The sequence below is a fragment of the Daphnia pulex genome, chromosome 4 (genome assembly GCF_021134715.1).
Source record: "Daphnia pulex isolate KAP4 chromosome 4, ASM2113471v1".
In the NCBI taxonomy this organism is placed as follows: Eukaryota; Metazoa; Arthropoda; class Branchiopoda; order Diplostraca; family Daphniidae; genus Daphnia; species Daphnia pulex.
The window spans coordinates 1,524,130-1,544,338 of NC_060020.1; the positions used below are offsets into that span (position 1 = coordinate 1,524,130).

At 46.2% G+C, this 20,209-nt stretch overlaps 1 protein-coding gene and 1 long non-coding RNA gene across 4 annotated transcripts in view; one reads left to right on the forward strand and one right to left on the reverse strand.

Moving 5' to 3' along the window:
• LOC124192011 overlaps positions 1–20,209 on the reverse strand; it is a 44,263-nt gene that overhangs the window by 7,795 nt on the left and 16,259 nt on the right. The window lies entirely within an intron of this gene.
• On the forward strand, positions 7,948–14,874 carry LOC124192010. 2 transcript variants are annotated; one of them, XR_006873545.1, is made up of 7 exons: positions 7,948–8,186; positions 8,246–8,321; positions 8,396–8,478; positions 8,542–14,419; positions 14,479–14,554; positions 14,629–14,711; positions 14,775–14,874. XR_006873545.1 is itself a non-coding variant. In XM_046585134.1 (4 exons), exon 4 carries the CDS (start codon positions 8,727–8,729, stop codon positions 14,190–14,192), a length of 5,466 nt encoding a protein of 1,821 aa, XP_046441090.1. In that variant the 5' UTR covers positions 7,948–8,186; positions 8,246–8,321; positions 8,396–8,478; positions 8,542–8,726; the 3' UTR covers positions 14,193–14,594. The 2 variants fall into 2 exon arrangements, 1 of the variants encoding a protein (XP_046441090.1); XM_046585134.1 differs by lacking the exons at positions 14,629–14,711; positions 14,775–14,874 and having other exon boundaries at positions 8,542–14,594.

Consider the following 20,209-nt stretch of genomic DNA (forward strand, 5'->3'; position numbering starts at 1 on the left):
AATGCAGATGAGCTAAGCAGTATGGAAATTGCCGTCCATCCGTTCCCTTCTCTCTTTTCAGACGCACCGGACCGATCATCCGAATATGATCAATTCGACCATTCAAATGCGATGCCTTTGTGTTTTTTCTTTCTTCTTTTTCCGTATAGGATATAAAGGATTTGTGCGCGCTACAAGGTTTATACAATACACCAAGTAAAAACCTATTCAACACACGCAGAGCTCGAGAGAAGAAACAAGACAAATTATTGCTGGTTTTTTCTTTCTTTTTCTTTTTTACCTTGAATTTTCATTGTACGCCATCATCGTCATCGCGCACCTAATTCATTTAGCTGATATATATTTATAGCGGTTAGGTATGTAAGTAATCAGGCGGTGGAAGTGAGCGCGGGCCGAAGAGAATATAAGTAAAAAACAGATACTACTACTCCATGCCACGGAGCGGGGCGCGCGAGTGTGCGGTAATATACATGAATACATGAATGAAATCAACCAATCAATATAGTTCTGATGGGGGCTTATAGACGAGTTGAAAGTATCAGCTGCATTTATTTATATGTACCCGAGAAAGAAGAATAAATAATATTCAAAGTTCTCCTTATATTCTTTTATATTTTGTTTCTTAGATGTGTCTCTACCCCCCCCCCCCCCCCCCCTCACAGGATCTATAGAGCGCGTGCGGGTCACGCCGTGATGGATGGCGCAACACACAAACTCCACTACCTTTGTTTCATTCACTAGAGTCTCCTACGTATCCAAAAGAGAAAAGATATATAATATGTGAATTGAATTAAACATCGTCTCAAGTTCTTCTTCTTTTTTTTTTGTGGGTGGTGCTGTGTTCTCCTCCCATGTAACAGCAGCAAGCGGCAGCACCTCCCGTTTTTTTTTCTTTTTCTCCCGGCCCTGTTTATACAACATTACAGTTTTATTTTGAATTTATTCCGTGCGGTACCGAAAATTCCAATTCAAAAATAAGGGACGAGAGTATTACACATGCTGGCCGAAAGTGTATAGAGCTCTACTGGTGTAAATATTTAAAACAAGACGTAGCCTAGAGTACTACTAGAGAAATGACTCCAGACACGTACGTACGTATAGTGCCGGCTCTAGACGCAACATCGCGTCCGTGATAAATTCATCATGTCTCGGAGCTGCGTATGTATACTATGTAAGCCGGGCGCGGCGGCCGACGCCAGAGAGAGAGAGAGAGAGAAGAGATGTACGAGATGCTGACCTTTGATGCTCTTAGAGATTCTCTCTTCCCCTGCCAGCACGTCCCCTCGGGTGTTTTAATTGCATTATAGCGCGCGTTGATTAATTTCACGCGGGGGGCTCGAATGGGGGTCGGATGGGAGCCGCCCGGAATGTACAACACCGCGTGCAGTTGGAATGGAATGATCGGGGGGTTCTGACAAATAAATAAAATTTCCAACTCCTTTTCGTAGTTAGAGAGTTAGAAAGCGAACGACGATTGCGGGCGCAGCTCAAAACAGATTGCTGGAACACCTTCACGTGATGTGCCTATCCCTGGATCCTGTGTACGTGAAATATCGGTACGGCACTAGCCTACTATGATGCTACTCTCTTCTAAATCAAAAGTGAGACTGCGCTATGTACTTGGTTCCGTTTCCGTCCGAGTGGAGCACGCGAACGAACGACGCGTATGGCTCCGAACAAGATGGAGAAGCGGATGGCGTGGGAAAAAACGCTTGCTCTCCGGCCTGTTTTACATGCGTACGCGATGTACAGAGAGCGTTCTCGCCATCAGCCCTCACGTTGCGCCATCCGTCACGCGGGACCGCGACGAGAAAACCCCATAGCAAACTGGGGGGAGAGAAAAAAGGGGCAGCAGCAGCGAAAGGTATTTTGTGGAATGAAAATTTCGGGAGAAAAAAAAAAAAAAAATCTTGTGGAAGAACCACACACAGCACACACCAAGGTGTCTATGAACACAAAAGAAGAAGAAGAAGAATATGGGGCTATAACCTAATGTGTAGGAAGAAGAAAGGGGAGAGAGAGAAAAAAAAACGAACGTCATTTCATATCAATGAATGATGGGGGGGGGACTAGAGAAAAGGTAAAAGGTAAGAAAGAAGAAGAAGAAGAAAAAAAGAGTCCGTCGAAATATCTCTTGCCGGTATAATACAAATGAATGAACGCTATTTGGAAAGAATGAAAGTTTACGAGCTCTGATGGCTGGCGCGCGCGCGCGCGAGTTTTTCCAAGTGTTAACTGACCTCCTGCTGGGCTCTTGCCTCCTTCTTCTATACCCTCTCTGGCTCATATATTGCCTAGATATAACCCATGGCAGGCAACCCATGCGCGCTGGCCAGGGAAGAATACAAGAAGAAGAAGAAGAAAAAAATGGGTTCTTGATAATATATCGGCTCGATTTGACCCTTTCGGTCACAGCAGCGGGCGCGCTTCTCCCATTTTCCAGACGAGCCCCAGAGAGAGAGAGAGAGCGTCTATAACTGGAACTCTTGTGGCTGCCCCTTATTCTATTCCGGCCCAGGCAACAACTATGGATGATGATGATGATGATGAAGTCAGGCTGCCCTGTGTGAGCGCCATGTCTTTTGCGCGGGGGGGAAATGAAATTCAGTCCATATTTTGTGCTGGCCCGTAGTATAGACGCGCACACACAAAAGTGTTCATCCACAAAAGCCATTTGGGTGCTGTGGTTCCTCTTCTTTCATCTTTTCTTCGCTCCTATCTCGACTGGCCCGTCTCCTCTTTTGTCGAAAATGAATTTGGAATTGAAAATTGCCCGATTCCGTTTTCTTTTTATTTTGGAAGAACGAAACAAAATAAAAAAGAGATTCTGAATCAAGTTGCAGCTGCGCAGACTGGAATCACGGCGGGATTCACGCCGAGCTGGACGCCTCTCATATATACCCAAGAATGTCGAGTGAATGAGATAAAAGGAAAAAAACAAAAATTCGAAAACGTAAAAGAAGAGAAAAACTAACCGGGATGTTGTTTTTGGTTGGATGGAATTTCACTCAATCAACGAGATAACGGATGTAAATTTCCAGCGATGATTGCGCGCTCTGCACTTTTAATGACATGATGGATTCACGGATGATGAGGTCTAACCTCTTCCCTCAACTACTCATTTGATTCCGTATGGCCGTCTCTCTCTCTCTCTCTCTGCTGGGCTGCTCCCGCTTCGTGTGCGTGTGCCAACGTCGTAATGATTCATCCGGGTCTTCAGACGCCACGGAGAAACAAGAAGAAGAGAGAGAGAGACCTTCTCGCTACAAACCGATGAAAAAGGAGAAGACCATCAAGTAGTTACTCCGGTACGTGTGGGGGTGGAGGGTGTCGAGACGGACGAGGAGCTGCTGACTGGAAGCAAAGATCGATGGCATTTTCCCAGCGTACCCATTTTATTCGCTTGCCATTTTCTTTCCCATTTGGTCTTCTTCTTCTTCTTCTGCCACAGAAATCTAATCTGTTATCCCCTTGCCGGCCGTAATGCGCTGCTCCTGCTGCCTCCACGTCCGTGGCCCCCACTGGAACGGCAGCAAAAGCGATCAGAAATTTGATTTTCCTTTCCTTTTTCCTTTTTTTTTTTTTTACCTTCCAGCAGCTCGGACAAGGACGGAAGCTTGTTGGCTGCCGTCGGTGGCGTTGTTTCGCTTGTTACATTCGACGCCGTGGTGCTGGCTGAAAGTGCTGGCCCACCACCACCACAAATAGGGAATCCGTTCACGCAACAACCAGACACAACAAGGTAAAAAAGGTGAGGTGGGAAAGGGAGGCAAAGAGGAAGAAGCTGCTAACGTGTGTGTGTGTGTGTGTTGCACCGAGTCCAATCACGACCGATCGTGACCGACCCGAGGCCGCCATGGCTTCGTCAGCAGCCGATGTTACATTATGCTACATGTAATCTTCTCGCGGCTGCGTTGACTAACTGCTGCACATCCCTGAGAGAAGCAGGAATTCTTTTTCGTTTTGTTGAAATGAATAAGAAAAACATTGGGTAACTCACGACCTCCTACGTTTCACGCAGCGAATAATATATATCCCAGATGTAACAAGAACAGAGAAACAGCCAGAGAAAAGGAATAACACAGCGACCGCTTTAGTTCGATTTTTATAGCGCGTCAGTATGGCCGCCCGGTTATACTATGTACCCCAAGTTTTCCATAACATCTGGAATGATTCAATTCAATCGAAGGAATATAGAAAACGTGCCTTTTATTCCTTTTAGAGCGACTTCTAGGAGCTCCCAATGTTTTCCTTTTGAAAAAGAATAACAAGGACGTGCCCAGGGGATCGAGTTCAATTCCAATGTCTTGGGGTGCTGTCTACCATCTATATACCAAACAATACACTTCGGTTAATTGGAGCATTGATTCCACCACACACCTGGGACTGGCTGTCATGGTCTTCGTGCAAGAGTATACAGACAGAAATTCATCGGAAATTCAGTCCCGTTATGTTTTTGTAAGATCGTTGCAGCGCGTTAGATTCGTTTCGTGAAAAAATAAATCGGCTATTACTATCCTTGTAGCGAATAAATGTTTTCGTTCGCTGGTTTCCAATTTTGAAACGGAACAAATGAAGGACAACCAAGTCGAGTTTTTGTTGTTGTTGTGTCTAAGCTAATGGACGGCATGCAAATGATCGGCATCCCTCCTACTTTTCTCCCTGTTCGCCTTCGCCTTTGCGAGCACAGCCAGCGCTGGCATCTGTCATAATGTCTAAGGGATTATTCTAATTCTGGGATCTCTCGCCTTTGGGTTGGCACACGGAAAAAAAGAAAGAAGGAAGAAGATGAGGCTCCCACACTCTCAACAGCGCAACTCTTTTTTTTTTTATCTTCTTCTTTATTACGATTATGTGCGTGTGTGGGTGGGTTGAATCATATACCGGATCAGTCCAGTGAAGCGGCAGGGAATTTCCAGTATTAAAATGATTTTCTCAAATTTTTTCGAATAAAATAAAATAAAAAAAAGAAGAAGAAGAATGTGATGAACTTGGTAACTCAGTGGATAGACGCTGTAAATCCAACTGGCACTTTTCTTCTTCTTGTGTTTGTGCCGTGTTGTTTCTTCTATAAACGGTCAGACGGGCGTCTATTATCAATCTCTCAAACTCCCTTCAGTCCTCGCTCTTTGCCAGTTGTTTTTTTATATATATATATTTTTCTTCAACCCCGATGGAAACGGAAAACTAGCCAGTGGTGAATGGATGAACGATAGAAAAATAAAAAGAAAAGAAAAAAGAGACAGACACACACACAAAAGTCGAATCGCTTTGAATTCTAATTGGATTTCGAGACCGTTTTGACCTCGAGAGAAAACAAAGAACCAACCCATAAGTTATCATCCCTCCTCCTCTTGCATCAACAGTTTTTCTATATGTATAATATGTCTGATAACAGTTTGATTGCGTTTCTTTCTTTCTTTCCTTTGTGGATAAAATTGGGGGAGGGAAAAGAGATCGAATGTCATGAAAATTGGGACTAGCTCCGACTTGGCATCCAACCCATTCGGTGCGGACGTGATGTGTGCCATGTCTTGTTTTTTTTTTCTTATTCTTTTTTTTTCGCTTTGATTTCCGTCTGTGGCCGTTCTCTCATCCCAAATTGAGAAAGACGGCCGGACCCTGTCGACTTAAAAGGCACGAATAAAGAGCAATCTGGAACGGTTTAGAAAAGAGCGGAGAATGGGAGAGCGACAAACGAGCACGGGCCACAATGTCGACTTAAAAAGAAAAAAAGAAACAAACCTTTTTTTATTTATTGTCGTCATGGAAATCGAACACAAAAGAAAATGGAGGTGACCGAAAAGACTCAACTGAGATCACGATCACGTGCGGATCGCTCGCTCCAAGGATTTGTCGTCTGTGTGTGTGTGGGTTTTGTTTGGCATTTTACCTGGACTTACGGCTTAGAGACGTTATGTACAGAGTTGCAGACATCGAGCAAAAGGACAAGACACTACTATACGGCGACGTATATGCGTAGGAAGGAATGGCGCGAGATTCAAACGAAGGGTTCGGCTCTCCTCTCTTCTCCGGGGGGTTTCTCGACTTGAAAAATGAGTTGTAGTTCCCGTTTTGTCGGGATGAATGATCGTGACCCACTTGTCGCCTGACATGCCGTTTGTATAGATATTTTATTCTTCTTCTTCTTTTTCTCCTCCTTCTACTCTGCTGGTACTGTTGTTACTTGTTGGCTTGTCGTTTGAATCGCGAGCGCGCCCGGTGGTGCTACGCGTGTAGACACATTCCATTCGGTTTTTTCCGTCACTTTGTTTTACGACCGTCGACAACGACAAAACGACGGCCAACGACCGCGCAATGAATAACAAGATCTTTTTCGTAACACATAACCCTTTTTTTCACTATTAGATTATAATGTGGGATAAATAATCCCGCTATATAAAAAGAAAAAAGAGCATTTTTTTTAATATGCCAAGAGACGGATGTTACGTATATTTAAAAATTCAATTTCCCAAAAAACGATAATACGATTCATCCCATTTTTGTGAGTGAGGCGGTCATAAGTCGAAACACGCCCGTTTTCGTCATGGAAGAAACAAGAGAAGAGAAAAAGAAAACAACAATCCCAACTTTTGTTGTGACTTTTTGGTTGGATTCCGATAAAAAAAAAAAACCCTGGATGCCGATTCCCGGAGACGGAACATAACACAACCGAGTCTATATTGCTGCGGTCGAGATCCGCCCATCGTGCTATACACCAGCGAAAGCCTATATACCCCATCACCTCCTCATCTGTCTGTCTTCTTTATTGTTGTTGTTTTGTTCTTCTTTCTGGTGATGCTGGCTCTCTCTCCCCCCTCCTCGTTTCCAAGTGAAAGACGTTGATACGATTCCGAATGCAAGTCAAGTGGGGTTTGACTTGGCCGCCCTTTCTACATACGTGTCCGTGTTGGAATGTTTTATTTTTTCTTCTTCTTCCTCCTTTTATGCTTTTATTTTTTCTTTCAAAGTTTTTTGGACGCGCACACAATACATTCATTTATTCATTGATAATAACGCACGCAAACTCGGCCGGGAGTTATATAAGATGAGGATAGGCTCCCAATAAGAAAGAATAAAAAGAAGAAGAAATGATGGGATGAAAGAAGAAGAAGAAGAAAAGGCGGCTAGCTCTTTCTGGGAATCTGCTGGAGTTGTTGGCTGTTGTTGCGGTGGCCAACGATTTCGCTGTGACGTATATCTGTGCGGCGTTATTTTTTGTTTAGTTGGTTGTTTTTATTCCATCCGTATGGCACGAATAAAATAAAAAAATAAAATGGAGAGAACGCGGGATAACACAACAACAGCAACAACAAAAAAATCACGTGAAAGATCAAAGCGTGTATGTACAATACAGGACGCGCGGACGAGAGGATAATCTATGATGATGGATCGCTCTCGGCCCATCAGCCGCGCATCTGTCATCGCGCACACCGGTCTCCCGCCGATGCCATCGAACCAGGACAGTACAGAGAACGGCGGTACACCACCACCAACACCGCCCGCTTTTCCCCCCACCGGGTTCTTCTTCTTCTTCTTATATACCTCAAATGCGGCCGTTTTATTTCATTCCTTCCATTTTCTTATTTCTTTCCTTATTTCATTTTTTTTCTGTTGATTTTTTTAAATTCTCCGCCGCAGTCGCCGCCAATCCCTTAGCCGAGCACTTGCGGCTTGGAATGCGGTTGATGCTCTTAGATCAAATTATATTCTCAAGAAAAACGGAAAGAAAAAAAGAAAATAAAAATAAAAAAAATGATAAGACACACAACACGCCAACCGGCCGTTCCACCTGTCGGATCCCTCTCGTCGCTTTTGATTCTCATCATCTTTTAAAATGCAGACCGTATTTCATCCGGTCGATTTACAAAAAGCCCAATGGGAAAGAAAAAGAAATCGTGAAGAGTCACTGGTGCCATTGATCTCAATAGAATGTCAACAACTGGAGCCGCGATTTGATTGTATTAATTTTATTGCATGTCCAGATGGCGTTACAGACCGCTTTTTATTGTTTTAGGCCGTTGGCCCTCTAATTGTTGCATAGAGGGCAGGCCTGTAGTCATTGAGTTTTAGGCCTGAAATTACGGCCGTTTAGTAATCGTCTGTAGCTGTCAGTTGACATATTGCGTCTTGACTTTTACTCTTCTTTGATGTGAATCTTTGTGCTTTTCCGTGGCTTTTAAAGGGTAACTTAATGTTTTAATTGTTTGTTGAATTCCCCTTTTATATTTTGTTAATTTTAAAGATAAGGATTGCCCGGAATTTCATGTTGCCTGTCTGTAGACTTGAATTGAGGTGCATGAGAAGCACATGTGGAATTGGTGAGACACGTTTTAGATTGTTGGTTACATTATGTTTTATCCCTGGCATGACCTAATTGAATTTGTATGTTTAGACACTATTTGTCTTCCCCATTGAATTGAAAAGGCCTGCGTTGCAGGATTAAGTATTGACTCACCCAAGCCTGGTCACTTCCAGGTATTCGTAAAGTGTTGTTCATGTGATTTGTGTCATTATCTTAATTGTATTTGTATCGTATAGGATTGGTGATAGCTTTTGAATTGTTGTTTTGACCCAGTGTGCCTTACACCCACACTTTGACGTGTTTTGAAGTGAAATACAGTCCACTTCCTACCACCGAGCTACCATCTGGTCCTTCGAGCCGGAGCTTTGAATCAAAATTGAATTGACCTTAGACTGACCTTGATTCGAAGCCTTGATTGAAAATGGCCAACCCTCCAGTATCAACATGGACATTGGATGTCTGCAAAGGACGACAAAAGGTTGTCCGTTCCCGCATCACTGGCTGTCACACTCGCATCAACCACATCGTGACAGCTGGATTATCTCGTCGTGATGCTGAGAAGCTTCTAGCTGACGCAAGAGTCCTTTTGGGCGAATTGGAAACGATTCACGATCGCGTTATCGAGTTGGTAGACGACAACGACGTCTTGACCCAACAAAATAATCAACATCAGCTGTATGCCCAAACCATCGACAACTGCTCAGCTTTAGTGGAAGATTACCTGCTCCACCGTCAAGACGATGCTCCATCAGTTGTCGTCGAGACCCCAGAACAGATTGCACGTCGACAGGAATTGGAGACCGCATATCAGCGTCTACGAGATCTCCGAGAGCAAGTCGCAGCTGCTGAACAGGCCATCATTGATCTAGGAGGAGATGTTTTGCCTACAGACGGATCGGAGTTGAACCCATCCGACTCCGCGTCGCAAGTCGGAGACAAGCCGACCAAGAAGATTGAATTTTATCCAGCGGAAGCCCCTGATGCTTGGATTGATACGTATCTAGCCGGAAAGGAGAGACCGATTGTTCGTGAGAAGGGAGCCAAATCTTCGGTCAACGTTCAGCTGGAAGCTTATACGGGCCGCGCACTTGATTGGTTCTCTTGGATAAGTATGTGGTTCGCGCTGGTCCACATTACGAGCAAGACTCCGAGTGAGAAGCTGGCCATATTGAAAAATTATTTGAAGGGCGACCTAGCTGACATCGTACATGGCCATGGAGGAGGGGAAGCTGGATACAAGGAGGTTCTACAGCGATTGAAGAGCACGTGCGGGAGTCGGAAGGTGATTCGAGCGGCCCATCTGCGGGAATTGGATCGGATGGAGGCGCCGCGTAATGACCCGCAGTCTTTCAAACGCTTTTCTGAACGTGTGCGAACTCATCTCTTCAACCTGTCGGTGATTGGTGAGACGGGCCACGTTGACATCATCGAGAGACTGTCCCTCAAGCTGCAGCTTACCGATCGTTTGGCCTGGAACAATGGACGGGGAGGCGAAATCGATAATCGGAACATCAACGATTTTGGCCGCTGGTTGACGGCTAGAGCAACGGACTATCAGAATGCTTATGCAATTGCGGATGACCAGCAACGGTCGACGAACGGAGGAAATAGGAACGATCGCCAACAACCATCCCAGGTGCCAAATAGATTCCAGCAACCACAGCAGCAGAGAAGAAGTGCACGCACTTATCATGGAGCATCAAGCTCCCAGAAGAATCATGGCTCGACTGAGCAGAAAGAGAAGAAACCGACTGAACCACACTGCTTTAAATGTGAAGGATCGCACCGCCTTGAAGACTGTACCTTTTTCAAGGACCTTCCCATCAGTGATAGACTGACCTTTACACAACGTCGAGGATTGTGTTATGGCTGCTTCGGCGTCCGGCATGGCTTCATGAATTGCACACTCAAGAAGGAGTGTGGCATTGACGGATGTAAGCTGTCCCATCATAAACTTCTCCACAAGGAGAATGGTCCGGTAGAAAGAAATGCCCGGCCTCACACTCTACGTTCCGACCGACGACAAATAGCATTCAAGATGCTCCGCCTGGACGCGCTCGACGCCGACGGGGAGATGGTGCCTGTGAACATTTTGATGGATGATGGAAGCGATTCAACTCTCATTCGCGAGGGGCTGACGCGTCGACTCCGGCTTACTGGCCAGCGGCAGACCTTATTTGTAGGTGGCGTCGGTGAAGAATCTTCCGTCCATGTAAATTCAGAGTACCTGGAGTTGCAGTTAAAGACATCGGCGGGAGAGACAGTGTCGATCCAGGGATCTACTATCCCCTCCATCACCAAACCAGTACCGGTCATGGAGTGGGAGAAACTACGCGGACGATGGAGCCATATGGAAGACTTGCCGCCGCTTCGAGACTGTGGTGGACGTGTCGACATATTGATTGGCTTGGACCATGCCGCACTCATCACAGCGAGTGAATCTCGATTCGGAAAAGATGACGAGCCGACCGCTTCCAAGACTAGACTGGGATGGACACTGCAAGGAGCGGTAGCGACCAGTGGTGGACCCGATATCGTCCGGATTCATCATGTGCAGACCTCAGCTGATTCCACTCTTCAACTCGCCGAACAGGTCCGACGGTTTTGTGATACGGAGTCATTTGGCACCGAATTCCAATCGGAATGCATGTCGGCTGAACATCGGAGGGCGGTGACCAAATTGGAAGCGGAGACTGAAAAGCTGGACGTAGGATATGCAGCCCCGGTGCTTTGGATTGACGACATCCCTCCTGAGATTCCCGATAGCCGCCGCACGGCGGAATCAAGAATGAAGAGTATGCGGAATAAATTTGCCCGCGAATCAGGAGACTACGAGACCTACTACCGTGCAGCCATGGAGAAAAACTTTAGCGAAGGCTACGCCAGACGGCTCACGCCGGAAGAAATCCAGCAGCGCCCGACGAAGTATTTTCTCCCGCATTTTGGAGTGCCAAAAAAGGCTGGGCGGCCTGAGTTACGTCTCGTATTCGATGCTGCTGCAAAGTCGAACGGCAAATGTTTAAATGACTTTGTCACCAGTGGTCCGGCCCTGCAGAACCCCTTACCGGCCGTGTTGATCCGTTTCCGGGAAGGAGAGATTGGCTGGTCAGCCGATATTGGCGCAATGTTTAGCCGGATTCGTTTGAAGGATGCTGACCGTCCGTACCACCGATTCCTATGGCCCGAAGTGGATGGAACCATATCGACATGTGAGATGACCAGGGTGACTTTCGGTGTAACGTGCTCGCCCTACGTCGCCATACGAACCACTTGGCGCGCAGCAGACGATGCTGGACCGGAAATGAAGGAGGCGGCCGATGACGTGCGAGAAGACATCTACGTCGACGATTACCTGGCCTCGACTAGCAGACTTGAGGATGCCGTAAGGAGAGCCACCGGTGTAAATAAGGTCCTAGCAGACGGCGATTTCCACCTGGGGCACTGGGTGTCCAATAGCAGCCAGCTTTTATCAGCAGTCCAGCCGGATTCGGACAATGGGACCACTGTCAAGACCCAAGTGCGCAGCATTAGTGATGACCCAGAGTTGATCCTTGGAATTGTGTGGAATCCTTCTACTGATCATCTGGGATTCCGAGTGAAAGTGTCCAGTGTGAACTACACCAGAGTGGGGTTACTTGCCCAAGTGGCTGGTTTGTTCGACCCCTTGGGCACGGCCGCCCCGATGACTGTTAAAGCCAAGATTAAATTGCGGGAATTGGGCGTGAAAGGACTTCAGTGGGAAGATCCAGTGGTTGGTGACGAAAAGGAGTGGTGGGAAGAATATTTCCAGAAGATCGGACGTTTGAAGGAGATCGAGCTGCCCCGCTGTCTCTTCCCAAAGGCGGAAGAAATAGTCCGGACCGAATTGCACACTTTCGCGGACGCGTCGGAAGAGGCGTGTGCCGCGTCCTGCTACACCCGTGTGGTTTATCAGGATGGCCGAGTGCTGGTCCGGCACATCAAGACAGCGACGAAGCTTGCTCCTTTGAAAACAGTTTCCGTTTGTAAACTAGAGCTCAACGCTGGGCTCATGGGCGCCCGTTTGGCTAAGTTTGTCCAAACGGCCCTGAAAAGAAAAATGGATTGCCGATACTTCTGGACCGACAGCAGCACGGTCCGGAATTGGGTCCGGGCCGTGTCCTCCCACTACCAAGTTTATGTCAGCCACCGGATCGGTGAAATTCAAACCCTCACTGAGCCTCACGAATGGCGCTTCGTTCCTGGACGTTTAAATCCGGCCGACGCTGCTACCCGATCGCAGATGGAAGAAGAAGAAATCCCAAGTTGGTGGTTAGATGGTCCGCCTTTCCTTTATGAAGAGGAGCCGGCCTGGCCAAAGGACTTGCCATGGATGGCCGCAAAGGAAGAACTCCGGTCTGTCCACGTCCATCTGAATTCCACAGCCGTGGAGCCGCCGACCGTGTTCAATTGGAAAGACGTCAAGATCTCAGCCCAAGATATTCCGGCCCTAATCCGGTTGGAAGGAGAATTTCTGAATCTCGTGAAACAGAGTCAACGAGAAGTGTATTCTGAAGAGCTGAAAAGATTGCAGCAGACGAAGCCGCTCCGCTCGACCTCGCCGTTGCTGCCGCTCACACCTTTTCTGGACGAATCTGGAGTATTGCGACTTGGAGGCCGGTTAAGCCGGGCCAAGTTGCCCTACGATGTCATGCACCCTCCATTATTGTCTGGAAAACATCCGCTTTCTCGGATGATCATCCGAGCGTTTCACGACAGCATGCATCACCTTGGCACGGATTTTGTATTATCTCACGTGCGACAACATTTTTGGGTGACGGGCGGACGAGAATTGGTTAAACGTGTCCGCAATGAATGTGTGCCGTGCCGTCGATTTCGTCCGAAAGCAGCTCTGCAAATGATGGCCGACGTCCATCGAGCTCGCTTGGGCGCCGGTCATCCTCCTTTCACCTACACGTCGGTGGACTATTTCGGACCAATAGACGTGACACACGGTCGTGGAACAGCAAAGAGATGGGGCGTACTTTTCACGTGCATGGTGACCAGAGCAGTTTATGTAGACGTTGCAATTTCCCTCTCCGCCAGTGATTTTTTAATGGTGCTCCGACGTTTTATATCAGTGTATAGAAAGCCGGCGCATATGTTCTCGGACAATGGCACGAACTTGACTGGCGCTGAACGTTTATTACGTGTGGAGTTGGATCGGCTGAAAGATGACAGTGTGCTGACCACGGAGTTGAAAGCGCTCCGGATCGAATGGTTTTTCCAACCAGCGCAAACGCCACATTTTGGAGGCTCACATGAGTCATTGGTGCGATCAGTGAAAAACGCTTTCTATGCCGCGTTGGATCAAGAGAAGAGTGTATTGCGTACACCCAGTGATGAAGTTCTGCGCACTCTTCTTTTTGAAGTTTCCGGATTGTTAAACTCTCGGCCTTTGACTTATTGCAGCTCCGACCCAGACGACTTTCGTGCGTTAACCCCAAACGATTTCCTTAATCGAGCTCCTGTAGCTGATTTACCGGCCGGAGATTTTAACAAGGCCCTTCCGCGTGATCATTATGGATACGTCCAGAGAATAACTAATTTCTTCTGGGACGTGTGGCGCGGATCTTTCCTGCAGTCGATGACCAGCCGGAAGAAATGGAGAACACCCGCGCGGAACTTTGCCGTCGGTGATTTCATTTTGGATGATTGGAAGAATGCTCCACGCGGGCGTTGGAGAACCGGCAAAATCGTCAAGGTCTACCCCGGTGCCGACGGATTAGTCCGAGCAGCAGATGTGGAATTCTCCACCGGAATCCTGCGACGTGGGACAAATCAGCTGGCTCTGCTAGAAGCTTACTCGCCGGATCCAGCGACGGAGGCGACAGAATCCGGCTCGGGGGAGAATGGAGCCGCGATTTGATTGTATTAATTTTATTGCATGTCCAGATGGCGTTACAGACCGCTTTTTATTGTTTTAGGCCGTTGGCCCTCTAATTGTTGCATAGAGGGCAGGCCTGTAGTCATTGAGTTTTAGGCCTGAAATTACGGCCGTTTAGTAATCGTCTGTAGCTGTCAGTTGACATATTGCGTCTTGACTTTTACTCTTCTTTGATGTGAATCTTTGTGCTTTTCCGTGGCTTTTAAAGGGTAACTTAATGTTTTAATTGTTTGTTGAATTCCCCTTTTATATTTTGTTAATTTTAAAGATAAGGATTGCCCGGAATTTCATGTTGCCTGTCTGTAGACTTGAATTGAGGTGCATGAGAAGCACATGTGGAATTGGTGAGACACGTTTTAGATTGTTGGTTACATTATGTTTTATCCCTGGCATGACCTAATTGAATTTGTATGTTTAGACACTATTTGTCTTCCCCATTGAATTGAAAAGGCCTGCGTTGCAGGATTAAGTATTGACTCACCCAAGCCTGGTCACTTCCAGGTATTCGTAAAGTGTTGTTCATGTGATTTGTGTCATTATCTTAATTGTATTTGTATCGTATAGGATTGGTGATAGCTTTTGAATTGTTGTTTTGACCCAGTGTGCCTTACACCCACACTTTGACGTGTTTTGAAGTGAAATACAGTCCACTTCCTACCACCGAGCTACCAACAACGTTCGATCCGTTTTTTCCTATCGAAATAAGCGGATGAGAAAGATATCGGTCGGGGTATCCGTACGTCCTTTGTTTCTTTCTTCGTTCTCGTTATTCTGTATGGTCCTTTCCCATTTAATTTTCGACTGGGGCTGCGCTGTTTGGGGGTTTTGTATGGGTCATCGCCGGCATTCCGCCACGAATTACCCCGGAATGATGGATGGACCCTCCCACTCTCTTTGCCTCTGGACTGCTTTGCTTTCGCCCCTTATCTCTCTCGATGTAATACACAGAGTCTCTACTTAACCGAGTCGGAGTAGTAGATTTATTTATATATGTACGTACGTATATGTAGTATATATTTATGGTATAGATCGAATACAGTAGGGGCTATGCGGAGAGTGGCGATAACGGCCGCATATTAGGGAGCAGTAGAGTGCGGCGCTACTTAGATTCTCTCTCCTCGCGCATTCTTCTTGATAGACTTTTGTGCGCTGGGCTCCCATAATTTGCATAGAGATAACTTGTCCCGACGACGGCGACGACGCTCTCTCTCTTATATTTCTAGACTTTTGCTCTGGAACTCTCTCCATCAGAGATTATCAACGTGACCAAAATGGGATCGAAAAAAAAAGAACAAAACCAAAACGAAGGAGAAGAAGAAGAAAATGTGAAAAAGGAGAAGCCACTTTCTTTGTGATAGAGTCGATTTATTCTGCTGCATCTACTTTTGTGTACGCGTTTCTTCCTTTTACCGTCGACATAATGTGAAGGGTGGTGGAAGGAGCGAGAGGTAACACAATGAACCAACCAACCAACGGTATATACAAGCCACCCCGTAGAAGGAAAATATCAAAAGTAGGAATCGGCTGTTCACATCTGATTAGCATATTACGTACCGGTGCGACCGGAAATCCTATCACCTCTCCCATCGACCAAGCCACAGTCGATGACGCAAGAAAGAATGCAAATAAATTTCAAATGAAATTTGTGAAATACAAGAGAGGAGAAAATACGAATAAGGTAAAAAAACAAAAATGAGAAGATGCGCCGCGTTCAGTTCGAGGTGGAACATATTGGGCAAGAAATATTTGAGAAAAGAGGGAAGAGAAAGGAGGTCTCAACAAATTATTACACACAAGAAATTATACAAGCAGCCGCCGTGAATGTATTGATGAACCGTCTAAAGCTACGGCAGGTATGCAAATGACGCTGACTACATAACAAACCAGTGCCACTTTATCTAAACACAAATAGCCCACACAACAACAACAACAACAAAACGTCCTCACGGCTCTTTCTCACTCCTCTATATGCGTCTACACACACATACATGTATATATGCAGTCTATAGATGTGGCCGAAACACCAGTCGACCGGAGTCTACCGGTCGATCACCATCATCAGGCGAATCTTTTCTCGTCGTGATTTATGAATCTCGTTAACCCCTCCCCCGGTTAGACGGCAGTGTTGGAGGCCTTTTGGGTTTCCAACTAAAACCAGCCAGCCAGCGAGCTGGTGATTGAAATAATCCACTCAGCATATGATCATCATCATCATTAACATGTTTTAACAGCGAGAGAAGAAACATAGTCGGGGGGAAAAAGGCACAAAATCAGACGGATGGCCATTAAAAAAAAAAAAGGAAAACTGCGGCGCTGTAAAAATAAAAATGGCATCGTCCAGCTCGCCAGCACAGCTGCAATAAGAGAAGAGAGAACAAATTACGAATTATCCAAATGCCGAGTCAAATGATTCATCGGAAACCGGAGAACCGTGAGAGAAGGAATCATTCTCGCCGTGTGTCAACAGGTCTTGTGGGCCGATGGGGAGTGTGTCCATCTCATGTTGTTATTGTGTAATAAAATAAATTTGACATTATCCACGGCGCTCGTGAGTCTTGATGTGACTAACGTGTGACAGGTTTGATCCAATTAAACCGGTCTGGAAGTTGTTTTTTATTTTATTTCAAACTGTCGCGGAGCTGGTGGCCTGTTAAGCTGAGGTGACGGGAGACGGAATTGTGTAACGAAGCGAATGAGTAATGAGTTCCTGTGTCTCTCTTTACGTGGGACACGATAAGGCGGCGATCGAAAGAAGACGGGTTTGGATAAAGATCGGACACACACGGGAGAGACGAGAAAAAGAAAAGAAAAAGAAAGAAAAAGAAAAATGCCTAAACGAGCCGGTTGGTTGAGAAGACTTCCAGGAGAGGGCCAGCCAGCTCTTTCTAGAACTTGTCACAACGGGAAAAGACTTGAACGAACGAACGTGCGACCCGCGATTTCAATGCAATACACAGACGACAAGTGGTCAAATTTTGACAAGAAAAGTAGATCTTATTTGAATAACCGGTTCCGTCATCGGTCTCGGCTGCCGGTGGGTGCTGCTCGGACAGTACACACAACACACACACGGACACGGACACGGTCGTACGACGACCGAATGGGTCCGAAAAGAAAACATACGGGTAGGTGGTACTGGTATGCATCTCCCTCCATCAAAGAAGGCGGAGAGGACGATGTGTGGGAATGAGATCAAACAACCCAGCCCTCCATCCAACTGCGGCACCAAAGTGTAGCAATCCATCTCTCTCTCTCTCTCTCTCTTTCTTTCTCCGGTTCTAATCTTATATAATATTATATATACCTTTATTTATTTTTTTGTTTCTTCTGTCCGAGTATTTTTTTTTTTTCTTGTTTGTTTGGACTGCCGTTTATGTTGTCTTCTCTTCGGCGCACACTTTTATGCGCCTTCCCCTCCCCCCTCTCCTTCTGATTTCGACACAATTCGATTCGCCTCTTTGTCGCCGTCGCTGTTTCGTTTGTCGAGTTCCGGCTCATTTCGCCACGAGTCCATGAAAGGCCAAAAGACGACCAACATCGACCCGAAGAAGTTGCGCTGAGCAGTGTTCTCGATTCGGATCGTCTATGTTGCCCGATGTTGCCCCCCTTTTTTTATATCCCCCCTATCCTTTTAGAAGAGAGAATGGCCAGCAGAAACAAACAAACAAACAAAAAAAAACCCCGAAAAAATCGGCATCAACATTGATATGCAAACGGCGTCTTGTGTGTGTGTGTGCCTGAAAATGCTCTCCTTTGCCCGTCCTGCGTCGTCGCTGCTGTCCGAAAAAGCCCAGCCAAAGGGCCAAGACAAGAAAATGTACGAATGTTATAAAGAAAGGTTCAATGGCTTTGAAAAGTGGGTGCTGCTGCTCTTTGATTTCACGTGTGTAGAACTGTAGATATATATTATTGTTGGGCTGAGAGGCGCGTGCCGCTGCCGCCGCTTTTGCTACCGCTGTCATTCTCGCTGTCGTCGTCGCAATCTGAGCGGCGCGGCTTTCAAATGCCTATATAACGGGCCGCGTTGAGATGGCGCAGACTTGTCTCTTCTCAACGCTTTGACCATCGCGGGTGAATCAGCGACGTAAAAATAAAAATAAAAAGGAGAAACAAAAAACTACAAAAAAAAAACAAAAAACAAAAAACAAAAAAGACATTAAGTGCTTTTTTTGTTTTTTTCTTAGCCATCGCTATATAGTAGCTCCAACTTTGGGGTTTCAGGCTAAAGGGTCGAGATACCGCCAGCGCTCTAGAGCCACCGGTTTATACCGGCAGAGGGTTGGCTTGCTCGACTGTTCTTCTTTTGTTCGCCATTGAGAGCGGACCGTGACGCACGCGCCCGCGACCTGCTCCATCGCGAAACAAACGAACCCAAACAGATTGAAAACAACCAAACCAAACCAGGCGACGGTGAAGAAAGAAGAAAATGGTCTAAAACATAAAAATCCCATTCGGAAGACCCTGAGAAGTCTTAAATGGAGTGCGCTCTTTGTATCACACAGAATAAGAGAAGAGCGATGGCTGTGCGCGTGGACAAAGAACGGCAACCTATCAACGGGTACAAACACACGCAGGTACACGCAGGGTAACAGCGAGCGCAACGCACGCTTGTACTGTGTACAGAAAAGGAGATTGCGCGTAATGATCTGTCCATTTCGCGCATTTAAGGTCAATGCCAGCCAAATAAATGAATAAATAAATAAATCAATAAAACGAACGCGCGGAGAAAATCAACTTCTGTTTGTTTTCGCAAGACTCGCAAAGCACGTCTATAAGCAAAGGGTCACACGCATTTGGTAATTGTCTTTTGATTATTCTGTTTCATTTGTTTCACGTTTTGGTTGTTGAATATCAGTCGGCCATAGGAGAGAGAAACACGGACTTAAGACTCTCTCTTATTTCTATTCTTTCTTTCTTTCTTGGCCAACTGCTGATGGATGAGCCATTTTTGTACAAACTCCTCCCTCCCGAAGAGTCCGGCGAACGTTGACAATTTAAGTGATCCACTTGGATCCCGCGTGACTCGACTCGACAATGACAGTAATGCGCTCGATCCATAGTCGTCAGTCCATTCCACACAGAGAGCGTATTAAAAAAGAGAGAGAAAGAGAGAGAACAGATTTAAATGGAAGTCTGTGCGACAGTGGAGAGAGAGCTCGTTTTTCATTTCCTGCCCAATATGCAGCAGCAGCAGCAGCAGCCGAAAGTTTTAAGCCACTATATACTGGCTGGCCTCTGCTCTCTTTAGTGCGTCGCCTTCTTATATATTTTTTTCTCTCTCTCTGTCTCTTCGGAAGGCGAACGTCATTTTTCACAAACAAACTCAAAGAGTCCAGCCGAGCGGATTCTATTTTTCGGCCGTGAACGGCTCCGACTTTCTCTCTCCCCTCTCCAACGGTTCCAACTTGTCAAAAGAATAAGATAAGATGTGCGCATTTTGTGTTGTGTCTGACCACACACACACACGTCGTCCACGGCACGAAAGGAAATGCCTAAACAGGTCAAATGGAATAATATAACGGAACACAGTCGGATTCAAGTCAAATCGCCATTTCTCTTCTTCGTTATTTATTTTACGTTTTATCGCGTTTTATTATTTTTTTTTTCCCCCTTTTTGTTTTCTTCTTCTCCGAGCGGCTGCGGGCCCTATTATCAATGACGGAGATGATGCGCCCCGTCTGCTGGAATCACGTTCCACGCAGTTCATCTTTTCTTTCTTTTGCCTGTCCGTTCTCCATTTCTCTCGTGAATTTTCTGCTGTGGTTGTCGCAGAAAAAAAAAATTTGAAAAGAGACGCGCTCGGTGGGTTTTGACGATGGCAAACAATCTCGGTGCGGCGCGCTTCATTCCATCGAAAAAAAAAACCGAGGGGTGAGTGTATATAGAAAGTGAGCCAACCAAGTAGAATCGAAACAAGAGTTGAAATTCAACCGCCAAGGAAGATTCAAAAGAATACGAGAAAAAGTGTGTGGACGACAACATCGATATTCAATCCCGCC

Excerpts from the sequence above, each read along its gene's own strand:
- LOC124192010 (XM_046585134.1), top strand. The coding sequence starts at position 8,727 with ATGGCCAACCCTCCAGTATCAACATGGACATTGGATGTCTGCAAAGGA.